This window comes from Callospermophilus lateralis, chromosome 14 (genome assembly GCF_048772815.1).
Source record: "Callospermophilus lateralis isolate mCalLat2 chromosome 14, mCalLat2.hap1, whole genome shotgun sequence".
NCBI lineage: Eukaryota > Metazoa > Chordata > Mammalia > Rodentia > Sciuridae > Callospermophilus > Callospermophilus lateralis.
Window position 1 is genome coordinate 20,580,062 of NC_135318.1, and position 25,651 is coordinate 20,605,712.

General features: G+C 42.1%; 2 protein-coding genes across 6 annotated transcripts in view; both read right to left on the reverse strand.

Annotated features, from left to right (window-relative positions):
- Positions 1-20,475, reverse strand: part of Ift172 (intraflagellar transport 172) — a 36,939-nt gene extending 16,464 nt beyond the window's left edge. For 3 of the 4 annotated variants that reach the window (XM_076832811.2, XM_076832813.2, XM_076832810.2), the window contains exons 1-18: positions 20,339-20,475; positions 16,803-16,946; positions 16,487-16,599; positions 15,740-15,779; positions 15,390-15,455; positions 15,097-15,176; positions 14,810-14,897; positions 13,844-14,058; positions 12,852-12,975; positions 12,342-12,437; positions 10,681-10,842; positions 10,285-10,338; positions 10,002-10,105; positions 9,747-9,832; positions 6,512-6,624; positions 5,241-5,408; positions 1,161-1,297; positions 882-989 (exon numbers count right to left, since the gene is read on the reverse strand). In XM_076832811.2, coding sequence (XP_076688926.1) covers positions 882-989; positions 1,161-1,297; positions 5,241-5,408; positions 6,512-6,624; positions 9,747-9,832; positions 10,002-10,105; positions 10,285-10,338; positions 10,681-10,842; positions 12,342-12,437; positions 12,852-12,975; positions 13,844-14,058; positions 14,810-14,897; positions 15,097-15,176; positions 15,390-15,455; positions 15,740-15,779; positions 16,487-16,599; positions 16,803-16,946; positions 20,339-20,377 — 1,937 coding nt within the window. In that variant the 5' untranslated portion in view covers positions 20,378-20,475. Of the gene's footprint in view, positions 1-881; positions 990-1,160; positions 1,298-5,240; positions 5,409-6,511; positions 6,625-9,746; positions 9,833-10,001; positions 10,106-10,284; positions 10,339-10,680; positions 10,874-12,341; positions 12,438-12,851; positions 12,976-13,843; positions 14,059-14,809; positions 14,898-15,096; positions 15,177-15,389; positions 15,456-15,739; positions 15,780-16,486; positions 16,600-16,802; positions 16,947-20,338 lie in introns of those variants that run through there. The other variant, XM_076832814.2, reaches the window with a different exon arrangement.
- A 1,909-nt stretch (positions 20,476-22,384) lies between these two features.
- Positions 22,385-25,411, reverse strand: Fndc4 (fibronectin type III domain containing 4). 2 transcript variants are annotated; one of them, XM_076832935.2, is made up of 8 exons: positions 25,027-25,411; positions 24,715-24,858; positions 24,515-24,630; positions 24,068-24,272; positions 23,817-23,831; positions 23,522-23,611; positions 23,086-23,210; positions 22,385-22,898 (listed from the first exon to the last, which is right to left on the reverse strand). In XM_076832935.2, exons 2-8 carry the CDS (start codon positions 24,806-24,808, stop codon positions 22,863-22,865), a joined length of 681 nt encoding a protein of 226 aa, XP_076689050.1. In that variant the 5' UTR covers positions 24,809-24,858; positions 25,027-25,411; the 3' UTR covers positions 22,385-22,862. The 2 variants fall into 2 exon arrangements, with proteins under 2 accessions (XP_076689050.1, XP_076689051.1); XM_076832936.2 differs by lacking the exon at positions 23,817-23,831 and having other exon boundaries at positions 25,027-25,407.
- Between the last annotated feature and the right edge of the window lie 240 nt (positions 25,412-25,651).

Below are 25,651 nucleotides of genomic sequence, written 5' to 3' on the forward strand. Positions count from 1 at the left end.
GAACTTGTGATCCTTATGCCTCAGTCTTCCTAAGTTGTGGGATTAGAGGAGTGTGCCATTATACCCAGCTAACTTATGTTTTAAAAACAAAATTACCTCATCTGCAGTAGAATCAGTGAATTGTAGGGGTCCAAGACTAGTATCAGTGAGGCTCATTAAGAATCTTCATAATACTGCAGACAGAAAATGGCAGTGGTCTGCACTAGGGGCAGGTAGTAGGGCTGGACCAGATATCAGATATATCAGGATATATTTTGAAAACTGAGTCCTTAAACTTGCTCAGAGTCTATGGGGGTAATGGGGGAAAGGGATCAATGATGGTTCCTAGCCAAAATAGCAGCTGACATTTATTGAACACTTATAATACTATAAGCTCTTTGCAAGATTCTCTCATTTGTTCTACCGTTATCATTCTTCTTTGCCATTCTATGAGGTAAATATTATTATTATTTCTATTTGACATAGAGAAAAATAAAGCACAGGTTTTGAAAGGGTAAATAACCTCTCTAAGGTCACAAGCTGGTAAGTGGAAGGGAGGTTTGAACTCAAGGAGGCTAGAATCTAAAGTCTTATTCCTCTCCTGGAACATCAACATACATGGGGGACTGAAGGGTTTGAGTGTTAAAAACTCCTAAGGGGAATCTAGTTGCAAGAAGGGGAAGCAAAAATAATAAAAGGCATTCCCTTATGATCTAGGATGGGAGGGTGTTGGGAATAAATGCCCCACAGAAGGGGTCTCGTACTTGTTGGCAACAGAAAGAGAAGCAGTGCCTACACACTGGGCAGGAGCAACCCATGGGTAAACTGCTCATAGGGTCAGTCCCTATGAACCCCATATCAGGCTAGCTGCCAGGCACCTCAGTTCTACACATCTGCGTTACCTCTCAGCAATGTGTAGCTGCCTTGCCTCTAGGGCCAGTTTACTCAAGGTTTTCCACATTGCCTCTGTTTCTGGGGTCATTTCCAGGGTCTCCAAGAAGGCTGTTGCCCTGGAGAGAAAAGAAAACACAGGATAAGGAAGGAGGGCAGGATCTAGAAGACACAGAGGAATACTGGTGCTGGGGCATAGGGAGGGAAGAGGCCAGGTAATTATTCACCCCATTTACCCTTCTCAGACCCAGACTCTCCCACTACCACATTAGTTATCAACAGCCTCTTACCGGGTGTAATTGCCATCATCAATTGCTGTTCCAAACTCAATAAGGCCCTCATCCAGCGTGTAGGCAACGGTAGTCACACCTTCGGTCACCATCACCTCTGTCTTTCCCCCGCCCCGCTCCAGACCTATAACATCTCCCTGTAAAAGTTCATAGCCCCATCCCCCCAAATTCCAGGTTAGTGTTTCCACCAAATCAACTGCAGAACAGACCCACCGTCACCCAATTGTAGTGCTCACACGTGGAGGGAATTATACTTGTCCTTGTTTTCCTAATCATTTAGTTTCTACCAATCAGATAAAAATGCCTTATTTATGTAGTATCCTTGGGTTCAAAGTGCACTCACAGATGCAACAGCACCAAAGCAAGGTCTGGAGTTAAGACAAAGTATGGTATCTGCTTCTTTAGCAATACCACAGACTAGGTATTCTTTTTTATTTTTGGTACCAGAGATTGAACCCAGGGGTGCTTAACTATCCCCAGTTATTTTCCTTTTTATTTTTTATATTGAAACAGGGTCTTGCTAAGTTGCTTAGGGCCTCGGTACATTGCTGATGTTGGCTTTGAACTTGCAATCCTCCTGTCTCAGCCTCCCAAGTCATTGGGACTATAGGTGTGTGCCATCATACCTGGCTTGAAATATACTTTTAATGGAATATACTTTTTAATGCATTGTTGAGTTCACCTGAAGAAATCACTAAGAATATTCCCTACCTGTATCCTACCTAACCCTCTCAAAAAGAGATCAGACAGGAAAACAAAATTTGATATGATAAAAGTCTGAGCAGGAATAATGGAAACTGAGCAAGGGGGAAAGTGAAGTTGCCCTGAAGGCAAACACAGTATCAGGAAAATAAAACTAGAGCCCTTCAGTGGAACATGGAAGCTGAAAGAGACCTCTCCTTAAATGTGGGGTCCACTCTTTAGTGAAGGCAACAAAACCAAGTGATACAGATAATTAATATGCTAATTCCTGCAAAAGCAAACGTGAATTATTTCTGGTAGAAAACATGTCCATGAGTCCAAAAACTTGTCTCAAAATCCCAAAAGATTACACTGAATACACGAGCTCACAACTAAAATATCACCAAAATATAAAAAAAAAAAATTATGAAAGAGCAAATGGTAATTATATAGCAGTTTTAGACCTTCAAGAATTTTAGATATTAAAAACAGCAGTTATAGATAATGCATTGAAAGTTTTTTAAAAAGTTACAGATTATAAAATAATAACGAACTAAGTATGAAATGCTTAAAGACCTAAAAAACAGAATGGAAAATTAAGCAAGAAATAAGAGACTAATGCTAGATATGGTGGTGCACACCTGTAATCCCAGCAACTCAGGAGGCTGAGGCAGAAGCACTGCAAATTCAAAGCCAGTCTCAGCAATTTAGTGAGGCCCTAAAAATCTTAGATCCTTTCTCAAAATAAAAAACAAAAAGGGATGGGGATCTAGCTCAGTTATAAAGTGCCCATAGGTTCAATTCCCAGTTTTAAAAAATAGAAATAAGAGACTATAAAAATAGTAAGGCAGATTAGAGAAAGAATCAAACAAAATTTTATGAAATATTTAACTTCTGAAGTAAAACTTCAATAGATGGTTTAAATAACAAATTAGACAAGAATGAAAAGTGCACTAAAGAACTGAAAGGTGGGTAGGTCTTAAGAAATTATCCAGAATGTAGCATGAAGCTACATTCAGAAGAAAGGAACTATGAAAAAGAAGTTAAAAAAGCAAAAAAGATAGAATAAGAAGTCTAATATATGCCCAATAAGAGTGCTGATAAAGAGACTAGAGAAAGAGACAGAAGAAGCAGTGTTTGAAGAGATAATAGCTAAGAAATTTCTAAGACTGATGGATAAAAATACATACATTCACAAATACAGGAAGCACAATATATATCAAGCAGTTAATTTTTTAATAATTTATATCTAGGTGACTCAGCAAGTAGAGCTTATACTTAGCATGAACGAGACCCTGAATTCAATCCCCAGCACTATGGGAAAAAAATTATATTTAGCTGGGTGTGGGGTACATGCATGTAGTCATAGGTGGATCACTTGAGCCCAGGGATTTGAGGTTAGCCTGGGCAATATAATGAGACTCTGCCTCAAAAAAAGAGAGGAGCATGGTGGCACATGCCTGTAATCTCAGAAACTTGGGAGGCTGAAGCAAGAGGACCACAAATTCAAAGCTAGCCTCAGAAAATCAGAGAGGCCCTATCTCAAGATCAAAATAAAAAGAGTTGGGGAAATATCTCAGTAGCAATGTATCAAATTCAGTCCCCAGTAACACCCCCCCACACACACAAAATAATAATAAAATAAAATAATAAAAAGGGCTGGGGATTTACTCAGTGATACAGCACCTTAGGGTCTATCCCTACTACTGCAAAAAAAGACAGTGGGAGAGAAAAAATTTGTATCTAGAGACGCTGTAGTGAAACTTCAAAATATCTAAGAAAAATAAATAGAAGATTTTAAAAGCAACTAAAGAGGGGCTGGGGCTGTAGCTCAGTGGTACAGCATTTGCCTGCCATGTGTGAGGCACTGGATTTGATCCTCAGCACCACATAAAAATAAATAAATAAATAAATAAAAGTCCATCTACAACTTAAAAAAAAAATCAACTAAAGAGAAAAAACAGATCACCTATGCAGAAAGGGCTGCTAATAAATCTGTCAGAATGACAATGGAAGTCAATCATTGGGATAACATATAGAAAAGGTTAAGAAAACTTAGAACTGTCAACCTAGAGTTGGGTACTGAGTCCAAGTGTCTTTTCCGAATAAAAACAAAATAAAAACATTTTCAGATAATAAAAGACTGAGTACTTCTCATTTTTTAAAAATTTCTTGTCTTTTGCTAAAGAAATTTTCACAAATTTCTAAATGATATTCTTTTTTTTTTTTAAAGAGAGAGTGAGAGAGGAGGGAGGGAGGGAGGGAGGGAGGGAGAGAGAGAGAGAGAGAGAGAGAGAGAGAGAGAGAAAGAGAGAGAGAGAGAGAATTTTAATATTTATTTTTCAGTTATCGGCAGGCACAACATCTTTGTTTGTATGTGGTGCTGAGGATCGAACCCGGGCCGCACGCATGCCAGGCGAGCGCGCTACCGCTTGAGCCACATCCTCAGCCCTCTAAATGATATTCTTTAAGAAGAAAAATAATTCCAGAAGGCAGACTGGTACTGCAAAAAGAAAAGGTGAACACAAGAACCTGATACCAGGATGATAAATCTATATTCTACCTGTATAAATAATGTCTAATTTGGGGATAAAAAAAAAAAGATTAGAACTAAAATACTGGACAATAATTGCGAAAGCGAGTTAGGTTGAAGTTAAAGCCTTTCAAAGTCCTTGCATTATTTTCAGGGGGAGAGGGTTACATGCTGATTAATTTGAGACTTTAGTGCTGATTAACTTTATACTTTCAAGGGTAATCTCTATAGTACTAGGATATATAATCCCCAAACCCCAAAGTGAAAAAAGCGTATTTTTTTTTAAAAAAAGACAAATTTTAGATTTCAGTCTGAAATGAGGCAACAAAGTAGAAAATCAGAGAGACAGAAAAAGAACCAAACAAAGCATCAAGTCTCTATCCACACTCACACCATCATACATACTAGCCTAGCACAGGGTCCCATGTCTCTTCTCTGTTCTCATAGATTCCGCTCAGATTTTGGAAGATTACTGGGTGTGTATGATGTTTTGATGGGACAGCAAAGAGAGTTTTACTTGCAATCTGAGATAGAAAGGAATTCTGATGACTTAAAACATTGAATGAACACTAAGGAACATCATAGAGCCACCCTTCCCACCAGGGATCTATCATCCAGCCTAGAGAGAACTCAGTGAAATCCCAAGTCCACTATAATGAGGAACCATATACCAAGGGTCTAATATAATATCAGGAAACTGAACAAGGATAGTTTTGGAAGCCAGTCCATTAATGGGGATACCTGCCAACTGCATCAGAGATTATGGATGGTGGGCAGAGAAAACCAAGTAATCTTTATAGTCTCCTCAGGGCTCTAAAATTAATAAGCCTGATATAATGTCTGAGGTTCCCTTAGTGTCAACATACCCTGATAGAGGACATGGTAACCCTCTCAGGTGCCTCAATGTTGTACCACACACACAAGCTGTTTCGGTTCTGGGCTACCAGCACATCACTCCCAGGAACCCACTGCACATAGGAGCAGAAGTTGAGGATCATTGTCTTAGTGCAGCTTTCAATATCATACAGATGCAACTGAAAAAGGAAGAGGCAGATAGCATAGTTAGAAGGGGCTATAGGGGAATCTTTTTCCCTTATGATAAAATGATCTGACCTACCAGTCAGGTACATGCTGAATTTCAAAGTTTATTGATCTACCCCTTAAAGTTTATGCTGAATTTGTATATCTTGACTCTGGCCAAATAAGAGATGACCAAAACAGTAAAGATATACATCTAAGGAGTTAAAGTTAGGTGAAGATCAGATTTTCATTCTCAGAATAACTCTGGGCCAGAATTACCAAAAGGAAAGACACCAAACAAATTAGGTGATATGGAAATTTGTAATGTGACTTTCACTGAAATCAACAATCACTAAATTGTTTCTTTGACTCCAAGGTTGAATTCCTTGGTGATGTCATCCACATATACATACACATACACACACACACATACACGCGCGCGCACGTGTGTGTATGTGTGTGTGTGTATTTATATATTTTTTTAATTCCAGGGATCGAACCCAGGGGTGCTTAACCAATGAGTCACAATCCTTTTATATTTTGAGACAGGGTCTCCCTGAGATGCTTAGGGCCTTGCTAAGTCACTAAGTTGCTGAAGCTGGCTTTGAACTTTCGATACTCCTGCCTCAGCTTCCACAGACACTGGGATTACAGGTGTGCACAATCGCACCCTGTTGGTAACATCATATTGAGAGGAGAATCAATAAGGGATTAGGAGGAGACTCAAGCCAACTTCAATGTCTTCAGGAAAGTGTGGCTGAAGAGCACTGGAGCAGTAAGTCTGGGCAAAGATCAGCTAGGCACCAGGAGAAGGAAAGCAGACAGGGAGGTTTAATGAAGACATAAACTTGTGACTAGTAAGAGAGAAATCAGCTCTCAAAGTCCCCTCTTGATTTGGTTACCATCATAATACAGTCTCCTGTATTATGATGGTAATATAGGACAGTCTGTGATTCTAAATACAGAGAATATTGATTCCTCTATACCTTTTGCTATGCTAATGGCAAACAGAACAAAGAAATTATGCCCCATCTTGCCCCCACCCAACCCTGGAAACAGCTTATCTCACACCCTCTATGGGCCAGCCAAGGCCTAAGGCCAAAGTAACCCTTCTCACACGAAGTTTCCGGTCCCTGAAGAGGAGTTTGTGCCCAGTTTCATTAAGTTCCAGCCAATCCACACGGCTCTCATGGCTGATGGTACCAATGTTATAACCACCAATCAGATCCACTATAGAGTAAAGGAGAGAGGGGTAAGAAAGATTCCGCATAGTAATATACCAGGCAAGAGGTAGTAGGTAAAGGTCTGGTCTTAAAATCATATGTTGGGCTTTAAGAATGTTATATCATGGCTGGGGCTGGGGCTCAGTGGTAATGCTTGCCTCGAATGTGTGAGGCACTGAGTTCCATCCTCAGCACCACAGAAAAATAGATAAAGATATTAAGAAACATATATATATATATATATATATATATATATATATATACACACACACACACACACACACACACACACATACATATATAGATATATACATACATATATGTGTGTGTGTGTGTCTGTGTATGTTAAAAAGAGAATGTTACATCAGTCTACAGTGTGTCACAAGGAAATGCAAATAACCAATACGGTAAATTGTGCTAGGATGCTTGAAAAATTATCTAGTATTGTAGATGGTTTTGTTTCTCTCTATAGTTAACTCAAAAGGTCTAGATCTATCAAGGAATGTGATTCCTCTCTGGAACTCCTGCATTTTGCCTCATAAGATGAGAACTACTGTGTAAACAGTTTCTACTACTTATGAAATCCGCTGGAAGGCAGCACTGAGCACATTAAGGATGAGCCAGTTTTTGTATACCAATGAGAGAAAGCTAATGAATGAAATGAACTGGATGACCAGATTTGCTCCAACAAGTTACTTGCACATTTGTGTGCCTATGGTAGAAGAGCTCTGAAGGGTAAAGAATGGGAAAAGCACACAGACAAAAGTAGGAGAAGCCTGTGACTAAAGTTAGGCTGCTCAGTGCAGAGGATTAATATTCTAGTTTTATCTGAGTATTACAAACAATATTAAAAAAAATGATCACATCTAAGGCAGACCACTCAGGGTTGGCTGAGATACTTTCAGAGTCTCCTGATCAAAGCCATTCACATCTCCTACTGATATACACTATTAATGAGCAATGTGCCTGCTTTTGTTACATAAAAAGACCAAATGTCAGCTAATGTATATTAATGGGAAGATCAATTTAAAGGAAATTTTCTTTTAATTAAAAATCAAAATGATCAAGTCATGTTTTAATGCCCCAAATACAAGTAAATCATAGAATGCTAGAACTTCATGAATCCTGATATCGTATACAAAATTATGTGTGTACATACATTTTTCTCATAGAGGGTCATTATTTTATTAAACACTCAAAGGGGCTGGTGACCCAAATATGTAATAGAAGAACTATGTTGTTTTATATACATTGACAATGAGAACTAAAGAGTGACTGGACTTCTATAAAGTCTCATAGCTTATTATTGTCACTAGAATATTGGGCCTCTTGAACTACATTATTGTTTCCATTATAGATATTTATATTTCTGAGCTCAGGAAGCTGATGTGAAATATTCATGAAATGTAAAACTACCTTATGAATAGACCCACATGTATATGGAAACTTGATTTATGAGAGAAATGGCATTACAAATTAGTGGGTGAAAAATGGACTTTCAATAAATGGTTAAACATATGGAAAAAAGCAAAATTAAATCTACCCACATTATACATAAAAATAAATTCCAGGTGGAAAGCAAAATTTAAAAATCTTAAAATACAGGAGGGAATAGGGAAGAATTTCTTAAATAGGACCTCAAAAATCACAAACTATTTTTTTAAAGTGATCAAATAGACTACATTAAAAGTGTCTGAATGCTAAAACACTCAAAGGAGAAGAAAAACAAGCTACAGTGCAGACAAGATATCTGCAATGCAAATAACCATCAAGGGTTACATATGCATATTCAAAGAACTTAAAAATCATTAAGGAAGAGACAACTTGATTTTAAAAATTGATAAGGGATAGGAACTGGCAGTTCACAGACAAAGAAATCCAAGTGATCAGTAAATAAATGAAATTAAAAGAAGGAGATATTGTTTCATATACAGCAGTGAGCCAAGTTATGAAGTCAGGGCAATTTCAGTATTGGGGAAGAGACTGAACAATGGCAACTCTAATCTAGGGTGAGAATACATTGGTATAATCTATTTGGAGAGCAATTTGGAAATATTTAGTGAGTGAAGATACATCTCCTCTATGATTCAGCAATTCCATTCTAGGTATAGATCTTAAAGAAATGAATCACTATAACAGTGAAAAATCAACAACTTAAATGCCCAACAATAAGAGAAGAGATAAGGCAAATGTAACAAAATGTTAGGATTTGACAGAATTGGGTATGGGTAAATAAGTAATAATATCATTACTATTAATAGCTAACACTTTTATGTGCTTATTGTACATCAGTCTGAGTATTTTTCATATGAAGTAAGCACTATTTTTGTCCCCATTATTGGATAAGAAAGTTGAGGGACAAAAATGGTTAAGTAACTTAGGTAAGATAACACAGGTAGCAAGCAGAGAAGTGGAATGGTTTGATTCCAGAGCCCCATTCTTAAATATATATTGAATAGGTACATTATCCTCAAATTATTCTTGAGACATTTCATGACAAAAAAATATAAAGTAAGATTTATAATTGCAAAATATAAAAATATAAAGTAAGATTTATAATTGCAAACACTTGTGAAATGCAAAAAAAATTCTGTCATTATTAGTCACATGGCAAACTATACAAAAAAAAAAAAAGGACTTTTCCAGTTCTAAAAAGTCTATGATTCTGGGGCTGGGATTGTGACTAAGAGTGAGAGCGCTCACCTTGCACGCATGAGGCACTGGGTTCAGTCCTCAGCACCACATAAAAATAAAAATAAAGATATTTTGTCCACTATAACTAAAAAAATAAATATTAAAAGAAAGTCTATGATTCTGTAAAGTCTAAACAGGAAAACTTATAAATTTTCTAATAGTTCTTCTTTCCAATTTGCAGGGTCTAAGATATATCTCTAGAGAACACAATAGTTATATGGGCAGGTTTATGCAATAAGTACCCAATTGTGTACATCTAGACAAGGTATAGAGACACACATATGGACTCAAACATTTCACACAATCTCTGTAAGAATGGGATTACATATTTACCTGGTGCCTTTGACTCCTGGATTCTCCACTGAATACAATCCTGTGATATGGAAGTGTAATACAAACATCTCTTTTGTTGTTAAAAGTATGACAGAATCTTACCTATAGCAATAGTCTTAATATCAACAAGATAAGCCAGTTTCTTATTATCTTCCATTCCTCGCTGGTGCCTCTCATTAATACGGACACTGAAACATAAGGAGTGAGGTAAAGCAAAATGGGCTTAGTTGGGGATTTTATTGAAGCCTTTGAAGTACCACATGGGACGGTTTTTAGAGTAACCCAAGGACACAGAATTTAGAAGTCCAAAAGAAATCCTTTTGGCTTGTAAGTATTCAAAGAACCTCATGAGATTACCTGATGAGGTGAGGGTTCATGAATTCAGTGCGTACAGAACCTAAGGTGTCATTACTCCCATATTCTACCAGGGTTAGCTCTCCAGCATTGAAGATCATGCATACCTGGGAAGAATGGGAAAGGAAGCATGAAGAAAAACAGTGGAATTAGGTGTACTGTATTCACAGTGACTCCCACTTTTCTCCTTGCTATCTCACTATCCCTTGTCACTTGCCCTTCTTCTGACACAGGGGCTAGAAGGGGGCTAATCAAGATGGTAACAGTGAAATCAAGCTCTACTCACATTCTCATTTTCAAAGAAATATTTCTCATTGCCACCAGATCCCTGCCAGGCCACCTGTGAAGTGGAGGAGAAGACATAAGAATGTAGATAATTATCCAAGGTGAGGCTGAAAGAATGACAGGTGGAAGCAGGGAGGTCAAATTTAGAGAGGCTTTGGAACCATGCAAAAGATGCTTTGTCAGATTTTGCTTTGGTACCTATGTTTCTGAGAAATGGCATAAAAACAGTCCAACTAGGGAGATTCTTAATCACTCCAGAATTCTAAACCTCTCATTCCTGAAACCAGGTCCCCAGAATATGAGAGCTTCCTGAGGAGTTCCTACCCCAAGGAGCCTGGTTCCCAGGAGTAAAAAGCCAAGATGCCCCATTACCCACCCTTCTATTCTTGGTTCCTACCTCACTGAGGCGATTAGTGTTCAGGTCTCCCAGAAGCAGTGTGTCTGACGTGTGAGCCACCAAGTAACGCTCCTTTCCCAGGATTTTTACTTCTTCCACCTCGTAGCCATAGTGTGACTTGAGCACCACCCGTGTTCCTGATGATAGGTTCTTCACAATCACCTTGGTAAGGGACAGGTCCGAGCTCCTTAGGCTTCCCCAGGCCAAAAGAGGTGTGAATGTGTTGTGGTCTTTGCCCACCTCCATAGTGCTGAACATAGCTAATACCTTGTTTCTTCACCTGGCCTAGGACATTGTTGGCAATGATGATACCTTACATTTACACAGAGCTTTAATATTCATGAAATGCTTTCATATATTATCTCTTTTGCTACTCATAATACATATAATTCTGAAAGTTCCATTGGGTAAAACCAATCACTATGTTTATATAGCATTTTGTGGAAACTTTTTTATAAGAGTTCGAGAGTACTGTATTATATTCTCATATAATAAGTTATAAGAGAGTACTACTGTATTACTTATTATCATTATTAGGTACTGGGACTTTAACCTATGGGCGCTTTACCACTGAGTCACATCCCTAGCCCTTTATATATTTTTTTTAATAGTTGTGGATGGACATGCCTTTATTTTGTTTATTTTTTTATGTGGTGCTGAGGATTGAACCCAGTGCCTCACACATGTGAAGCAAGCGCTCTGCCACTGAGCAACAGCCCCAGTCCTTATTTTTTATTTTGAGACAGAGTCTTGCTAAGTTGCTAAGGGAGTCTTCAAACTTGTAATCCTCCTGCCTCAGTCTCTTGAGTTGCTGAGGTTATGAGTGTATGCCACTGTGTCCAGCATACAGTACTTTTTTTTAATATTATTTTTTTTGATACATGTCCTTTGCTATAATGATTTTTTTTGAAAGGCTAAAGAATTCCTAACATTTTGGCACATACTATCACTCAGCCTTCATATATATATATATATATATATATATATATATATATATATATATATATAAAATATTTATTTATTTAGTTAGTTGTAGATGGATGCAACACCTTTATTTATTTATTTTTTTATGGTGCTTAGGTTCAAACCCAGTGCCTCATAAATGCCAACCAAAGTGCTCTACCCCTGAGCTACAACCAGCCTACAATGATCTCTTTAAGAGAAAATATCTTACAGATAATTATATTTAAATTCTCAATGCCTAATGGTGCTAATACATAGGATAGAAAGAATAAAATGTTTCTAGAGACACTAAAAGAAAGAGGGAACCAGTGAATAATAAATGAAGGAAAGAACAGAGGTAAAGAGAAAAGTAGGCTGGGGAACTACAAATTAACTTGCAACATCATACATGAGCATTCATGGGTCCTAAAACAACAGAGTTTACTTGCCCAGTTTATAGTGGATAGGCAGCAACATTTTAAACAAGGAAGATGGAACTGGCAATCTCTGTACTTCTTAAGCCTGATGATTAAACCTCTTCTTACAATATGGTGGTGGGAGAACTATAGCAGGAAAGTTGCTAGTGAGTTTCCCTGACACATTCTATCCCTCAGAATAGCTGTCAGATGAGTGAAGCTTAAATTTGACACTGTGGTTGTGGCTAGCCGGCAGGGAAGTGTTAAAAAGGTGAAAGAGCCAAGCAAGATCTTGGTATTCACCTGGCTAGGTCCCACATATGTTAACTCGAACTTGTTCTTGTAAATACTCCTTCGAAGACAGCAGTCAAACTGTTCCACCCCACCACAGAGTGTGCCCTAGAAAGGAAAGTGACAGCATAAAACGTAAGACACACAGTACACTGGCATGGAGAGGCTATCTAGAGACATCCCCCAAATCTAGGATTTAAAATCTAGAAAAGAGTTGTTACAAAAGGGTTGGTGTGTTTCAGAAGTCCAGAAGAAAAGAGGCAGCAAACACAGGCCTCGAGGACATCATACATGCATGGAATAATGAGGGAGAAATAAGCCCTGCCTATCAAACTCTGTCCTTTGGAGCTTCTGAAAAAGGATATATCTCCCTCTCTTGGCTTTAACACCAGATTTTTAGATTGGAATCAAAAGGAAAGACGAGATTCTCTAGTGCCAAGGGAGAGTGTTTTAGGGTAGGCAGGATTTTTTTCCTAGTTTGGAGAAAGTCACCAATCCAGATAGGGGCTACTAGTAACATACTGCACAAAGTCTTGAGCCATCCCGCTTCCAGGCCAAGGCAGTGACAGTGTACAAATTGGCAATCTCCTTGGGCTTGGCTTCTTCCCAGATGCTTCTTCGAGGGCTCCAGTTGAGTACCCGAAGTCTGAAATGAAGTATGTGACTTTTAGAAGAGATGAACATTGAGTAAAAGAGTGAAAATAAACTAGTAACTGAAAGAAATCAATCTTGCTATATCAGAGAAGAAAGGAAATCAGAGAATAGACAAGCTAGGCAGTCTACTGAGGAAGGACAAAAAAGTGGTAAAGGAAGTTGGGAAAAATCAAGGCAAAATGTAATGGAATAAGAGTGATGGGAGTGGAGAAAACAATAGATAAGGGTAGGTAAGAAAAATGAACAGTCAGTAGTACAGAAATATAAAAAGAGAAATGGAGAAATAGTAGAAGTAAGGGAAGAAAGAAAAGAATATGAGGAGATACATACGATTGAAGGAGATAGAAACCGAGACTGACAAAGCCAGGGTAAATCATGTTCCCAAGAAGTGATTGGTCCCAGACCCTAGCTGTTTATCTAATGTTAACATTCATTATATTCATTCATTCATTTCTTCATTCACCAAACATTGACTGTATATCCTGCACTAGATGCTAATCTAAGCACTGGAGATAAGAGGGTAAGTAATAAGCCCTTCTCTCAAGGATTCTTCATTATAGCCACAGACACAAGCGATAAACTATAATATAATGTGATAAACTCTAAACCAGTGGTCTGAAAGGAGCAATGGCAACACAAAGAAATAGGAAATGATTCTGCTATAGAATCCCAGGAAGAGGCACAGAGACAAAACACAAGAATGGTACATTTTAGAAGTGCCAGTATGCCAAGGCATAGTAGAAACAGGAAGGGGAAAGAGCATGATTTACAATCCAAGAACTCTGGTTCAGAATAATTTGACTACAGCAGAGGGTTCACAGGAAAAGGAGGCAGAAGATGACACCAGAAAGCTGACCTACCTGTCATAACTTCCAAGCACAACGGACTGACCCCCAGGACTTGCTGCAGCTGTGGTGAACTCCCGCTCTTGAGGGTCACGGCTATAATCAAAAGTCTGCAGCACATGGCCTTCCTTTCCATAGGCCACAATCCTCCGATCACAGCCAGCAGCTACAATGCTATTGGTGGCCCAAGCCAAGGCATAGGGTGGGCATGGGTGGTTAACCAACTTCCCCTAAGATAGAAGTAGAGGGTTCTGCCCAGAAATTCCTCATTCTCAGTACCTCATAACCCACTTGACCATTCTACCCTGTAGAAATATTTCTTCCAACATTTTCCCACCCTAACACATCTTAATCCTGAAGATTCCACAAGTTACCTTTCTGTCTCACATATACACACATATAAAGTTATGGCCTTGAGTTCTAGGCCATATTCACAAAATAGTGACATGCTGGAGATCTCTAATATGCACCTAGTAAAGCCATATAAGGGAGATGTCTTACACATTAACCAATATATAGTCTAGGCCCACAGAGAGCATATGGTTCCTCCTTTTTTTAGGAGGGCTACATTTAGTTATTATATGAGTAATTTATAAGGTAAATGATTCAAACAATACTGAATTATACAGAGCAAAACATCCATGTTGTCCTTTTCTAAACAGTTAACTTTTTTCCTATGAATTTATATATGTAAATGAGGATAATTTTCATTTTTCTTCCCCCTCAGAGTCTTTATTTCCCTTTGTCTTAAGGTTCTCCAAACCTGAATCATCCCTTCTTATAAATAATAAACTCCAGCTTTCTGAACATGATTCCTTTCTGTGGCCACATCCAAATTCTTTCTCTCCCTGAGATCCTCAGATCTCATCCTCCAGCCTCTTCCCCTAGTGCTTCAATCTTAGTGCCTTAGATGTCCAGTCTCCTCTTGGAGGGCTCCTGATACTTCCTTTAGTCCTATTCCAGGGCATCCTTTATTTATACCTGTGACTCTCCGGAGCCTTCATCATCAAAGAAATACCTAACGATGGTACCATCTGCATGACCAGAGAGAATCCCTTTCCCAGAGCAACTAAAAAACAAAGAGAGAAAAGGAGTAAAGGTAAGAAGTAGAGGAAGAGATTATTCTGTCTCTCCAAGAAAGTTCTCTTCTCTGTCAAACCCTATTCTACATGTGGTTCCATATTTCACTCTATGATCTCCCAATCTAGACCTCCAACAGCTTTATCCTGACATTTCCAAGCTCTCATGATATTCTCTTTCTTACTCACTTTGTTGTCAGTGACACAACATAAGAATCCGTCCCATAGATAGTAGATGATTTATTAGTTTTAGTGTTTGCTAAACGAACCTGAAAATGGAAGAATGGATACAAGTCTGGTTAGGCAACTTTCAATTTCACCCAGGCCCTAAGAAAAAAAGCAAAATGCACAAAACTGGTCCCTATGTATTCTCTACCCCCAACACACAACTTGGTCTGAAGGGAAAAAATGAATCATATTTCTCTTTCCAGACCCATTATCTCCACCTACCACTTCTCTTGTGTCTCCCTTCCTTCCTTTACCTTGCCTTCAGCCAGTCCAAAGACAATGATGTATTCTGCAGGCCATTGAAGACAAGTAACAGCACTCTATGTGAAAGAAATGGTGAAAGGGAAACCCTGTTTGTGTGGCTTAGCACAACCTGGCCACCCCACCACACACTACCATCCTAGTCTTCCACAGGGAAGGAAAGAAGGGGACACAACTGGGCTCACAGAAGGAAAGCAAACGAGCTGCCAGGCAACCTTCATCCTTGCAGTAGGAAAAGTCATATTGACATGTTATAAAATGCCAACTCCTGGTTACATTTACAAGCAGATATATCAATATGTTTTGCTCAAGTTAAGCTCCTAGGGACTGGTCTGAACTTTACCGTCTGGATGAACTTGTTGCAGATGACTTTCTTGTCACCCCTGCCAAATAAAATGAGAAAAACATTAAAAACCACTTCGATACTGGGTGAAGTATCGAAGTGACTCATACCTGTAATCCCAGCAACTTGGAGGCCGAGGCAGGACAATCATAAGTTCAAAGCCACCCTCAGCAACTTAGTGAGGCCCTAAGCAACTTAGCAAGACCTTTTCTCAAAATAAAAAATAAAAAGGGCTGGGGATGTGGCTCAGTGGTTAAGTGCCCCTGGGTTTGATCCTCAGTACCAAAACAAACAAACAAACAAACAAACAAACAAAAAACACCCAAAAAACCCACCAAAAACCCACTTCCATATATAAATTGCCAAAAATGATGCTGAAGCAAGGAAGGAAAGACCAGATAACTTTCCTGGTCCTAGTGTATCCTGCCCCACCTGGAGGAGTTCTTAAAGGAGGCATGAGAGAGACCCTGAAAATCTCTGGAACAAAACAGCAAAGAAAAAAACATCACACTGGGTGTCAGGATCTCATGGGGCCTTTTGGTGACCTTAGACTCATTACTCAGGATAGGATTGCAGAACACACAGGACAGACAAAGGTACTGAAGCAATAGCAACAGACTCCAGAAAGTCTCTGCCTTCCATGCCTGGCTTTTGCTCCCTGTCCTCTCTATTCTTCCCCAACTGAGGCATTTTTCATGCCTTCCCTTTCTTTTCTGGGCCATCCCATGCAACAATCTCTTCCCTCACCAGTCTTCTCCAATCTTGTAGACATAGATGATGTTGTCAGTTTGTCCTATGGCAATTTTAGTGGAATCAGGAGAAAAAGCCATGCCCTTTACCATATAGCTCTTCCTGCCATACTAAAAGTAAAAAGAAAAAGATAATGAGTATACATGAAAGAGATAAGGAGAAAATGTACATGTTTGCTCTAACAGGCTCGATTCATACTGAGAAAAAGAAGGGTAAGCCATTTCCTAAGCCGATGGCTAGGAGGTAGGTTAAGAAGTTTTCCAGGTTTGTAAAACTACCTCAAAGGGTTAAGGTACACACAAGTACTCTTCACCTTCATGTCAGCTGGTTTGGTGGAGAATTTATCTCTCCGCTCCCCATGTTCATCATACAGCAATACCACTCGGTCCACTGTGCAGACAGCAAATTTGGCATTGTTCTGGGACCAGGCCATGCAGGTCACCTTTGCAGCTCCATCCTGTAGAGCAAAGGGATTAAAAAAAACAAAAAAACAAACAAACAAACAAACAAAAAAAAACACCAGGTGCTAGTCTAGAATGCCAAAAGTGTTTCCCATTCCCTTAGTTTTATTATGATTTTGGTCCATTTTCTTCCCATCACAGTGTTTTCCTTAAAATAAAAAGACACATGTGTTCCATTCTGGTTTCCAAGGCTGTCAGATCCTGGACAAAGTGCTTTTTTTTTTTTTTTAATGGATATAATACCTTTATTTTATTCTTATGTGGTACTGAGGATTGAACCCAGTGCCTCACTAGTGCTAGGTAAGCGCTCTACCACTGGGTTACACCCCCAGCCCCAGCAATGTGCTTTTAGACTCATAATACAAAACATTACGTCACCTATACCAATCTATTCCTGCAATGGCCTCCTTGTTCCCTTATATCCCAGGACTGATACTGAAATAAATTTAATTGGGTCTAATAACTTTTAGACTTTAGCTACTTATTAAATTAATGTTTTTGAGCACCTACTGAGAAAAGTAAGACACACCCAGCCCTAGGATCTCATAAGATGATATGAAATGGAAAAGTCCCATAAGAGAAGTACATACAGAATGCAGTAATAATTTGGGGAAGCCCAAGATAATTTTATGCTGAAGTGGTCAAAATTAATTTTGAAGAATGAATGCAGTTGAAAGGGAAATTACCTGGAATAGAATGAAGAACATGAGCAAAGGTGAATTCTGGATGAGAAAAAATAATTTAGTTTAGATGAATAGAAGAGACAAGGCAGGAAACAGACTGAGGCCAGATCAGAATGGATCTTTGAGGCCAGGCTAAGGAGTTTGAGTTTTTGCAGGAAAGGGAAAGACAGAGAAAGTTTTGGAATGGGAAGTTACATAATTAGAGTTGAGACTTAGGATGAGCAATACCACTTTCCCCTCCTTAACCACTCACTTTACAGAAGCCCAAGTTAGAAGTAATCAGCACCTAATGGATTATTCTTTTCATGTCTGACCCTCCCACCACCAGCTCTGGTCTTCTATTTTTCTATCCCTAAAGGTTTTCCTCCTTGAAATAAAAATTAAAATAGGGCTGGGGATATAGCTCAGTTGGTAGAGTGCTGAGTGCTTGCCTTGCAAGCACAAGGGCCTGGGTTCAACCCCCAGCACCACAAACAAAATAACCTAACTTTGGGGCTGGGGTTGTGACTCAGTAGAATGCTTGCCTAGCACATGTGAGGTTCTGCGTTTGATCCTCAGCACCACATAAAGATAAATAAAATAAAGGTATTGTGTCCAGCTACAACTAAAAACAAAATTAAAATAATAGCTTCAATCCTATTGTGATTAATTACATGGAATCTAGACCTCTGGCTTAACACATTGTCAATTTTTACTCCTAACCCACTTACATCCGATATTAGGCTTTTTTGACCAAACCCCAAAGTAGAGCCAGAAAATGGTTACACCACCACTACCACTGTCATCCTCCAACTCTTCATTACATTAGATTAGAAGTGCTGAGGACAATTCATCACCTTTGGCTGATTATCCTGCTCCATGGCTGTGCCTGATCCTGGGCATGTGGCCCTACCTGCATCATGATATCATCTTATTTTAAGAGATTGAAGGAGGAATCCATTTCCAATTTTTCCATTAGGACAAAGCAATTTTTAAACTATAGATTCTGGAGCAACTTACTGAGTAAGAAGCACAACTTTCTTTTTTTTATAATTTCCTTTTTATTTTCCAAATGCTGCATTCTCTGTGAAGTACCATAATCAATTAATTCTCCTTCCTCTCTCTCCTCCTTCCTCTCTCCCTTCCTCCCCTGCCCCCCCCTTCTTCCCTACTAGAGATCAAATCCTGGGGTTCTTTACCATTAAGCTATATCCCCAGCCCTTCTTTATTTTTGGTACTGGGGATTGAACCCAGAGATACTTCACACTGAACCACATCCCCAGCCCTTTTTATAATTTATTTACAAACAGGGTCTCACTAAATCGCTGAGGTTGGCTTTGAAATTGCAATCCTCCTGCTTCAGCCTCCAGAGCTGCTGGGTTTATAGGTGAGCACCACCACACCCAGCTCCTTTTTTATATTTGACTCACTAGGTTGCCCAGTTTAACCCTGAACTTGTGATCTTCCTGATTTAGCCTCCCAAGTAGTTGGGATTACAGGTGTGCACCACCATGCCTGGCTAATTCTTTTTCCACATTTTGTACCCCACTGGACTGTTATATGATTAAGCAAGATAGAGAATAGAACAATAGCAGCTAACTTTTGTGGGGGGGGGCGGAGCTGGGGATTGAACCCAGGGCCTTGTGCATGCAAGGCAATATATTTCCCAGCCCTAAGCAGCTAACTTTTAACAAGCACTTCCATAAAGTAGCATTTTAATAAGTGCTTCACACACATTATCTCATTTTACCTCACAATTCCAAGATAGATGCTGTTAATGCTACTTTTACATATGGGAGAAATTGAGGCACAAAAAGGCTAAGTAATTTTCCCAAGTTTATATACACAGTTTGTAGGTGGCAGAACCAAGATTTAAATCTATGTGGGTCTGACTCTATAATCACAATGCTAACATCTTTAGTTATGCTGCCTGGGTGTATATTGAGCACTCAATTATGACAGATATTCTTACTACTGGCCTTATGGTAGCCCTTTCAATTCTGAATGTTCTCTCTTGTGCATCAATTTGCACACTGCTTTTTTTTTTTTTTTTTTTTTTTTTTAACAGTTTGCAATGTTCTTTTGTGTATAACACTTCATTAACTCTCACCCAAGTCCCTAAGTTTGCTAGTATTGTAAGCTGGGTGGAGTGCTCAGAAACTGCGTGATAAGGCCTAAAGTCAGAGGTCATACGGCTAGATTAGTGGTGGAACTGGGACTTGGATTCTGGTCTCTTAACTCCAAAACCCACCCTTTGTCCACCATGTTCAGGATTCCTTCCCTAGTGACCAGCCTCTATGAATTGGAGGCGACGAAACTTCATGATCAGAATGAAGGTTCAATCTTCCACCCTTCCCTCTTTCGGGTTTGCACCTAAAGCGCTTATTTCCTTCTGTGTAGAATTATGTTCGTGGCCTACACGTGCAGGTCTCCCTCTGGAATGAGGCTCTTGAATGCAGAGGCAGCAGGGCGCGTGATCATGGATTCCTTAGAGCCCCAGCACCGAGCCTGCTGTACAACGGATTATGAAATGTACGGAAAACTACGGTGATTAGCGGTCCACCTCGCCTACTGAAGGCTGTACAGACCGAGCGGAGTCCGCATCATCGCTAGATCCTTTACAGTCTTCTGCGCACGGCAGGCGCTCATCATTATAAACTTCAGTGCCCCGACTTTTATCGGAACGCACTGCGTCTGGGGGAGGGAAGAGGCACGCAACTCCTCACCTGAGGGCTCAGCAGGGTCCTCAGGTGCTTCAGCTGCATGACGCACACCTGTCTCTCAGAAGCTACAGACAGCGACAACTCCAGCGGTTACCTGGACAACCCGCCAAGCAGCCGCTGCGACTACGCTGACGCGTACGCGACCGGAGCGCCGCGCACGACGCAAGGTCACGTCATGGATTCTCGGCGAAGCAAATAGCGTGCGCAAGCGCAGTGAGCTTTTGGGCGAGTCTGAGAGGAGTCTTGACGAATCCTCTCCTCAACCAATCCCGTTGCTGCATGCAAACCAAAGACCAAGTCCCACCCACAAGCCTTCAGCAAGTCCCCGGCTCGCAATCATCTTGCTCTTTGATGCATTTCAGTGTGGCTGAGAGTGTTCTCAAATTCTCGGGGTGGGTGAGGCGGGCGGGTGGTGGTGGGGGGGCGAATAGGACAAAGGGCATTTGATGGAACTAAACACAAATAAGTAACCCGACTTGCACAGGATGTGTCTGCGTGGTACTGGGCAAAATATTAATCATACATTATATTGTTAAAGCTCAAAGCTACCTTTTAAATAGGATCGCATTATTCTATTTTATATATCAAGAGACTATTAGGGGTGTCCCTTGCTCAAGTTAACACAGCCAGTAAAGGGTGGGACTGGGACTCAACCCAGAATTGGAAGATTTAAATACTCTTTATATTCCTTCTGGAGGTGCAGACTCTAACCGACCTACCTTCCGGTCCCTGCTCACTCATGGAGTCTTAGCTCACTATCTCCATGCGAGGTCACTGTAGCCTGTAACACTCCTGTCCCCAAAAAATGATGGTTTCCAGAGTCTGAGGGAAGTGTTTTAGAACCAGTGGCCAGGGAAATGAAAGATGCCCTACTTGGGCACTGGATAATGGTGAGTTCAAGATTGCTGCTTATATAAGGATGTTTTGTGTGTCAGACCAGAGCTCTCCTGATAGGTTAAAGCTTGCACACCTGGGGTTGGAGATTGGTTAAGTACAAAAGGTACTGATTTCTTGATCTTTGTTAGGATTAGGGTGCCTTTCAAAATTTTTGGTTTAATTTCTTGTAACATATCAGAGAGATCAAAATGCAGTAAAGGAGTTACTCATAAGCCTCCTGTGGAATGATACAAGGTTCAGTAGACTTATAACTCTCCTGAAAGTGTCACATGTTCTCTTCAGACATATTCTGAGTTCAGAAGCCTCTCCTCCACAGTGGTCACCTGTGTCAACAGGTATTTCTCTTATTCCCACCAACTCCTTCTTGGAAAATAGTGAAGAGTAGAGGATAGCCCCTATTTTCACAGGAAACAAATGCATCATAGAGCCAAAATTATAATTCTTTTGGCATGGAACCCCCCTCGATTTTATTTCTAAACTCCTCCTCTGAATATGGTGGCAGGTTGTGTAAATTTATGCATTACAATTATTACTGACTTTGAATGAACAAAGGTAGAGATGGAGATGAAAGGAAAGACAAAGGCAGGAAGAACAGGCAAAAGAATGTACAGGATAGGAGAATGCAACACAGAGGGATCCGTTAGTGTAGCTGCACTTTCATTAGTCCCCAAGACACTGCTCAGTTTTTTATAGGGTTGTCAGAGGAGTCAACAGAATTATGATGTAGAGATGGGCCAGCGATGTAAGCAGTGAAGATGACAAGGCTACTGGCTCTGTCATATGACATAACTTAATTTCCATTGGCACAGGAAGAATTTTGTCTTTTCTAGTATTCTCCCTTCTCATTCAACGAAGCAAAGAAACTGGGGCTCTAGTTTTCTATGCCCCTTCTTCCTGGTCTCTCTGCACTCATTTCAGACCAGAGAATTAAAGCAAATGCCTCACAATACATCTGCCCCAGTCAAGTTGGTGATGGTGTGAGATGCCCATGTACAGTCAAATATAAGTGACGAGGTGTGGAGATTGTCTTCAGCATACCATAGAATATAAACTCAGCTCCAGTTTTTTCAAGAACCTTTATTGGAAAAATGTCCAAGGAGTGAGGTCACCAGCAGCTGGAGGGGCTGTCAGGTGAGGGGGGAGCACCAGAGGCTCCATGGAAGACATTGGAGTAGTGCAGTGCAGCATCTGCCTCTAGTCCCAGGCGATTCCTGTTATTGGTTGGGGGAGGGCTAGTACCCACAGAAACACCCCTCTCTAAGGCCCAGAGGCAAGATGGGAGAGCAGCTGGGGATGCCAAGAGTCCTGATGCAGGTGAAATGGGGCCCCTATTTGGGACCTAATGGGAAAGGATTGAATAAATGACTCTCCCTGGGCCTGGGGTATGGGAGATGCTTCATCTGATATCCGCTCTCTAGGTCTGGAGGTGCAGACTCTAACCGACCTACCTTCTGTCCCTGCTCACGGTGGAAAGAGGATAGGCACCAGCTTGAGATCATGGGAGTGTGTTACCCTCTGGAGTCTTGGTTAGATCACCTTTATATGCTCTCCCTGACCCCACCCCATCCCCATCCCCAGGTTGTTACTGCATCTTTCTTCTAGTTCTGTATCTTCACTCACACATCTTCACTCAAACGTCAATGGTGTTGATGGATGATGATTTTTTCTGTGAAAGAAAGTAGCCTGGGTCTTTAATTTCAGCAAGGTAGTAGATGCCATCCTTTCTCTTTGGCCTCCTCCATCCCAGACCTTCCATTCTTCCCTTTTTCCTGCCCCTCTTTGGTCTCATCCCTTTCCCTGGCTGCTCCTCTGGGCCCATATTATCCTTCCCACCTTCATTGGCCCAATATCACCTGTCTTGTTCCCACTGGCCTTCCCTGAGGACTCTGTTCTGGCCCCTTCCCCTTCTCCTTGGGGTTGTTGTTGGAGTCATTGTCCTTGATGATGTCATACTGACGGCAGAACAGCCCGATTACAGCTGAAACACAACAATACCATCTAAGCCTTGATGGCATCTTCTCCACTCACAACCTTGAGAGTAACAACATACCCACACAACTTCTAGAAAATCTTTGAATTCCTGGTGTCCAGGCAGTCTTTGTCTCTGGGCTCTCAACAGCCTCCTCTCATTCTCTTTAAGCTTGTCCTGATGATCCTCCCTCAAACAAGCATCTCCCCATATCATTTTTCCCACTCCATTTTCTCCTAACAGAAAAACCTTTGCCACCTCCCCCCTTCACTGAGTCCCACACCCTAAGTACTTGATCCTCCAACCAGCAGCTTACTCACCAGCCCACATGAGCAACACCACCACGATGATGACCACTTCACCTGTCTGCAGTGGTCGCTCTCCATCCAGCCCCTCCACTGTGATGTCACCTGAGAAGACAGGAAACAGACTCCAGAGTTACAGAGGATTCACTAAAACTGCAGAATGGAGATGCTGGGGATTAGAATCAGGTTGGACCCATCATAGTGTGGCCCCTGGAGTTGTAAGGTAGCCTATCCCTGGGAGGAAGCCATTGATGGACAGGTGGTTAGAGACCAATAATCAGGAGGGCTGCAGGTCAGGTACAGAACTCACTCAAGCAGGCTGCAGCTGAAATGACATGAGGTTGGGTGAAAGGAAGCTTAGAAGCCCTTCCCCCAAAGAATTCATTAGCAGTGCATCTATACCCAGTCCCCTGCCCACCTGCTTTTCCTTCCTTTCCTGGCAGTACAATGAATAAATCATCCCTCTATTCATCTAAGCTAGATGATTGCTTGCCTTGGGGAGCAAATATGAGATTATAAGCCAGGTAAAAAGCCAAAGAACTCATTAGCCCAGACCCTCACCTGGGCTGGAGCTGTTGGAGGGCAGTCGGTCAGAACCCTTGAGAGTTCGGAAGTGCACCCGGGGCCCTGGGGGGCTCTCTCCCCGAAGGCCAATGCTCCTGACCTGCACTGTGTAGTCGCTGTCTTCAGCCAGGCCCCAAAGGGCACAGGCCCTAGTGGTGGTGTTCACCTCCCGGATCACACGCTGCCCAGGGCCATTCTGCCGCTGCAGGGAGATGATGGGAGAGGAGGGCAGCCTCACCCCAGTTCCTGGCCACAAGGCTTAACCAGGACCTCCGGACTATCCAAGCACTCCAAGGGAGTAGGGTGAAAACGGCAGCTTGAGCCAAGAAACACCAGCTCCCAGATTCCCCCACCTCTGGGAGGGGAATTTAAAGGGTGGATATAATGAAGGAATGTGCAGAGATCCAAGGACACAGGTCGGGGAAGCAGAAGGGTGATTCATACTTGCTGGGAAATGGAGTAGCCAATGACGATGTTGCCTTCCGGGACGTCCCAGGACACAGTGGCCGAGTTGGCTCTGAGGTGAGTGACCGTCACATTCACAGGAGAGGGAGGTCGGTCTGTGGGTGCCCAATGTTAACAGGTTAACAGGTTTCACTCACTCACAGCTCCGGTTGACCTCACCCCAATTGGTCTTTACTCACCTGCTCGCACAAAGCCCAGGTCACAGCTGACCAGCAGGAGGACCGTGGGGCTTAGATATGGGGAGAGAGGCATCAGCGAAGCCATGGTCCCCATAGTCCGTTGAGGGGGCACCGGAGCATCCGCTTAACATCCAGGCGGGGCTCCTGGAAGAGGCAGGAGTTGTGAGGGTCAGAGGCTGCCCAGAACGCATGGAGGGCAGCAGCTCTCCCAGGCTTTCCACGGCCCACAGCAGCCAGGTTTTCCGCTCGCCTTCCCCGCCCCCGCATAACCCGCGGCAACCCTAGTGCGCGGTTCTCGCTGCCCACACCCACCTCCGCCGGTCCTAGCGATCGGTCAGGCCTCCGGGGGCTGCTCGGTGCCCAGGGGGCGGCCCATCCTCCGACTCTGGCGTTGCCCCTACCCCATTCCGGCACTGGCCCTGCGAGGCCGGCAGCGCGAGGCCGAGTTGCCGGCAGAGGACAGTGGCGGAGTAGGCACGGCTGCCGGTCTGCGGACCCCAGAGTCCACGCGGGTCGCGCAGTCTGTCCCAGAGCTGGGGGCGTTGCCGGCGCGGCCTGGCCGCTTGCCTGGGTCCCGGGTGCGGAGGGCAGTGCGGCTCCCTCCGCTGGCCCCTGCAGCGGGATGTGACCGTCCCGGCCAACCAGCCGCCGCCTTCTGCAGAGCTGGCCCCGCGCGCTCCGCCGCAGCCCGTCCGGGACGTGCGGGCCCGCCCCGCCCCGCCGGGGTTCTCGCCGCCGTCATCCCCCCTCCGGCCCCCCCACCCCGGTTCTCTCGGGGCTCCTCCCACGACCCTCCCAATGGCGGCCTCCCGGGCCCCCAATCCCTCCTCCCCGGACTCAAGCCGATGATCCGGCGGGGGCGCGGGAAGAGACGCAAGTGCGAGGGTCTTGGGCACTTGGAGAACCCCTCCTTCCCGGGGAGGAATTAGGCAAGTTG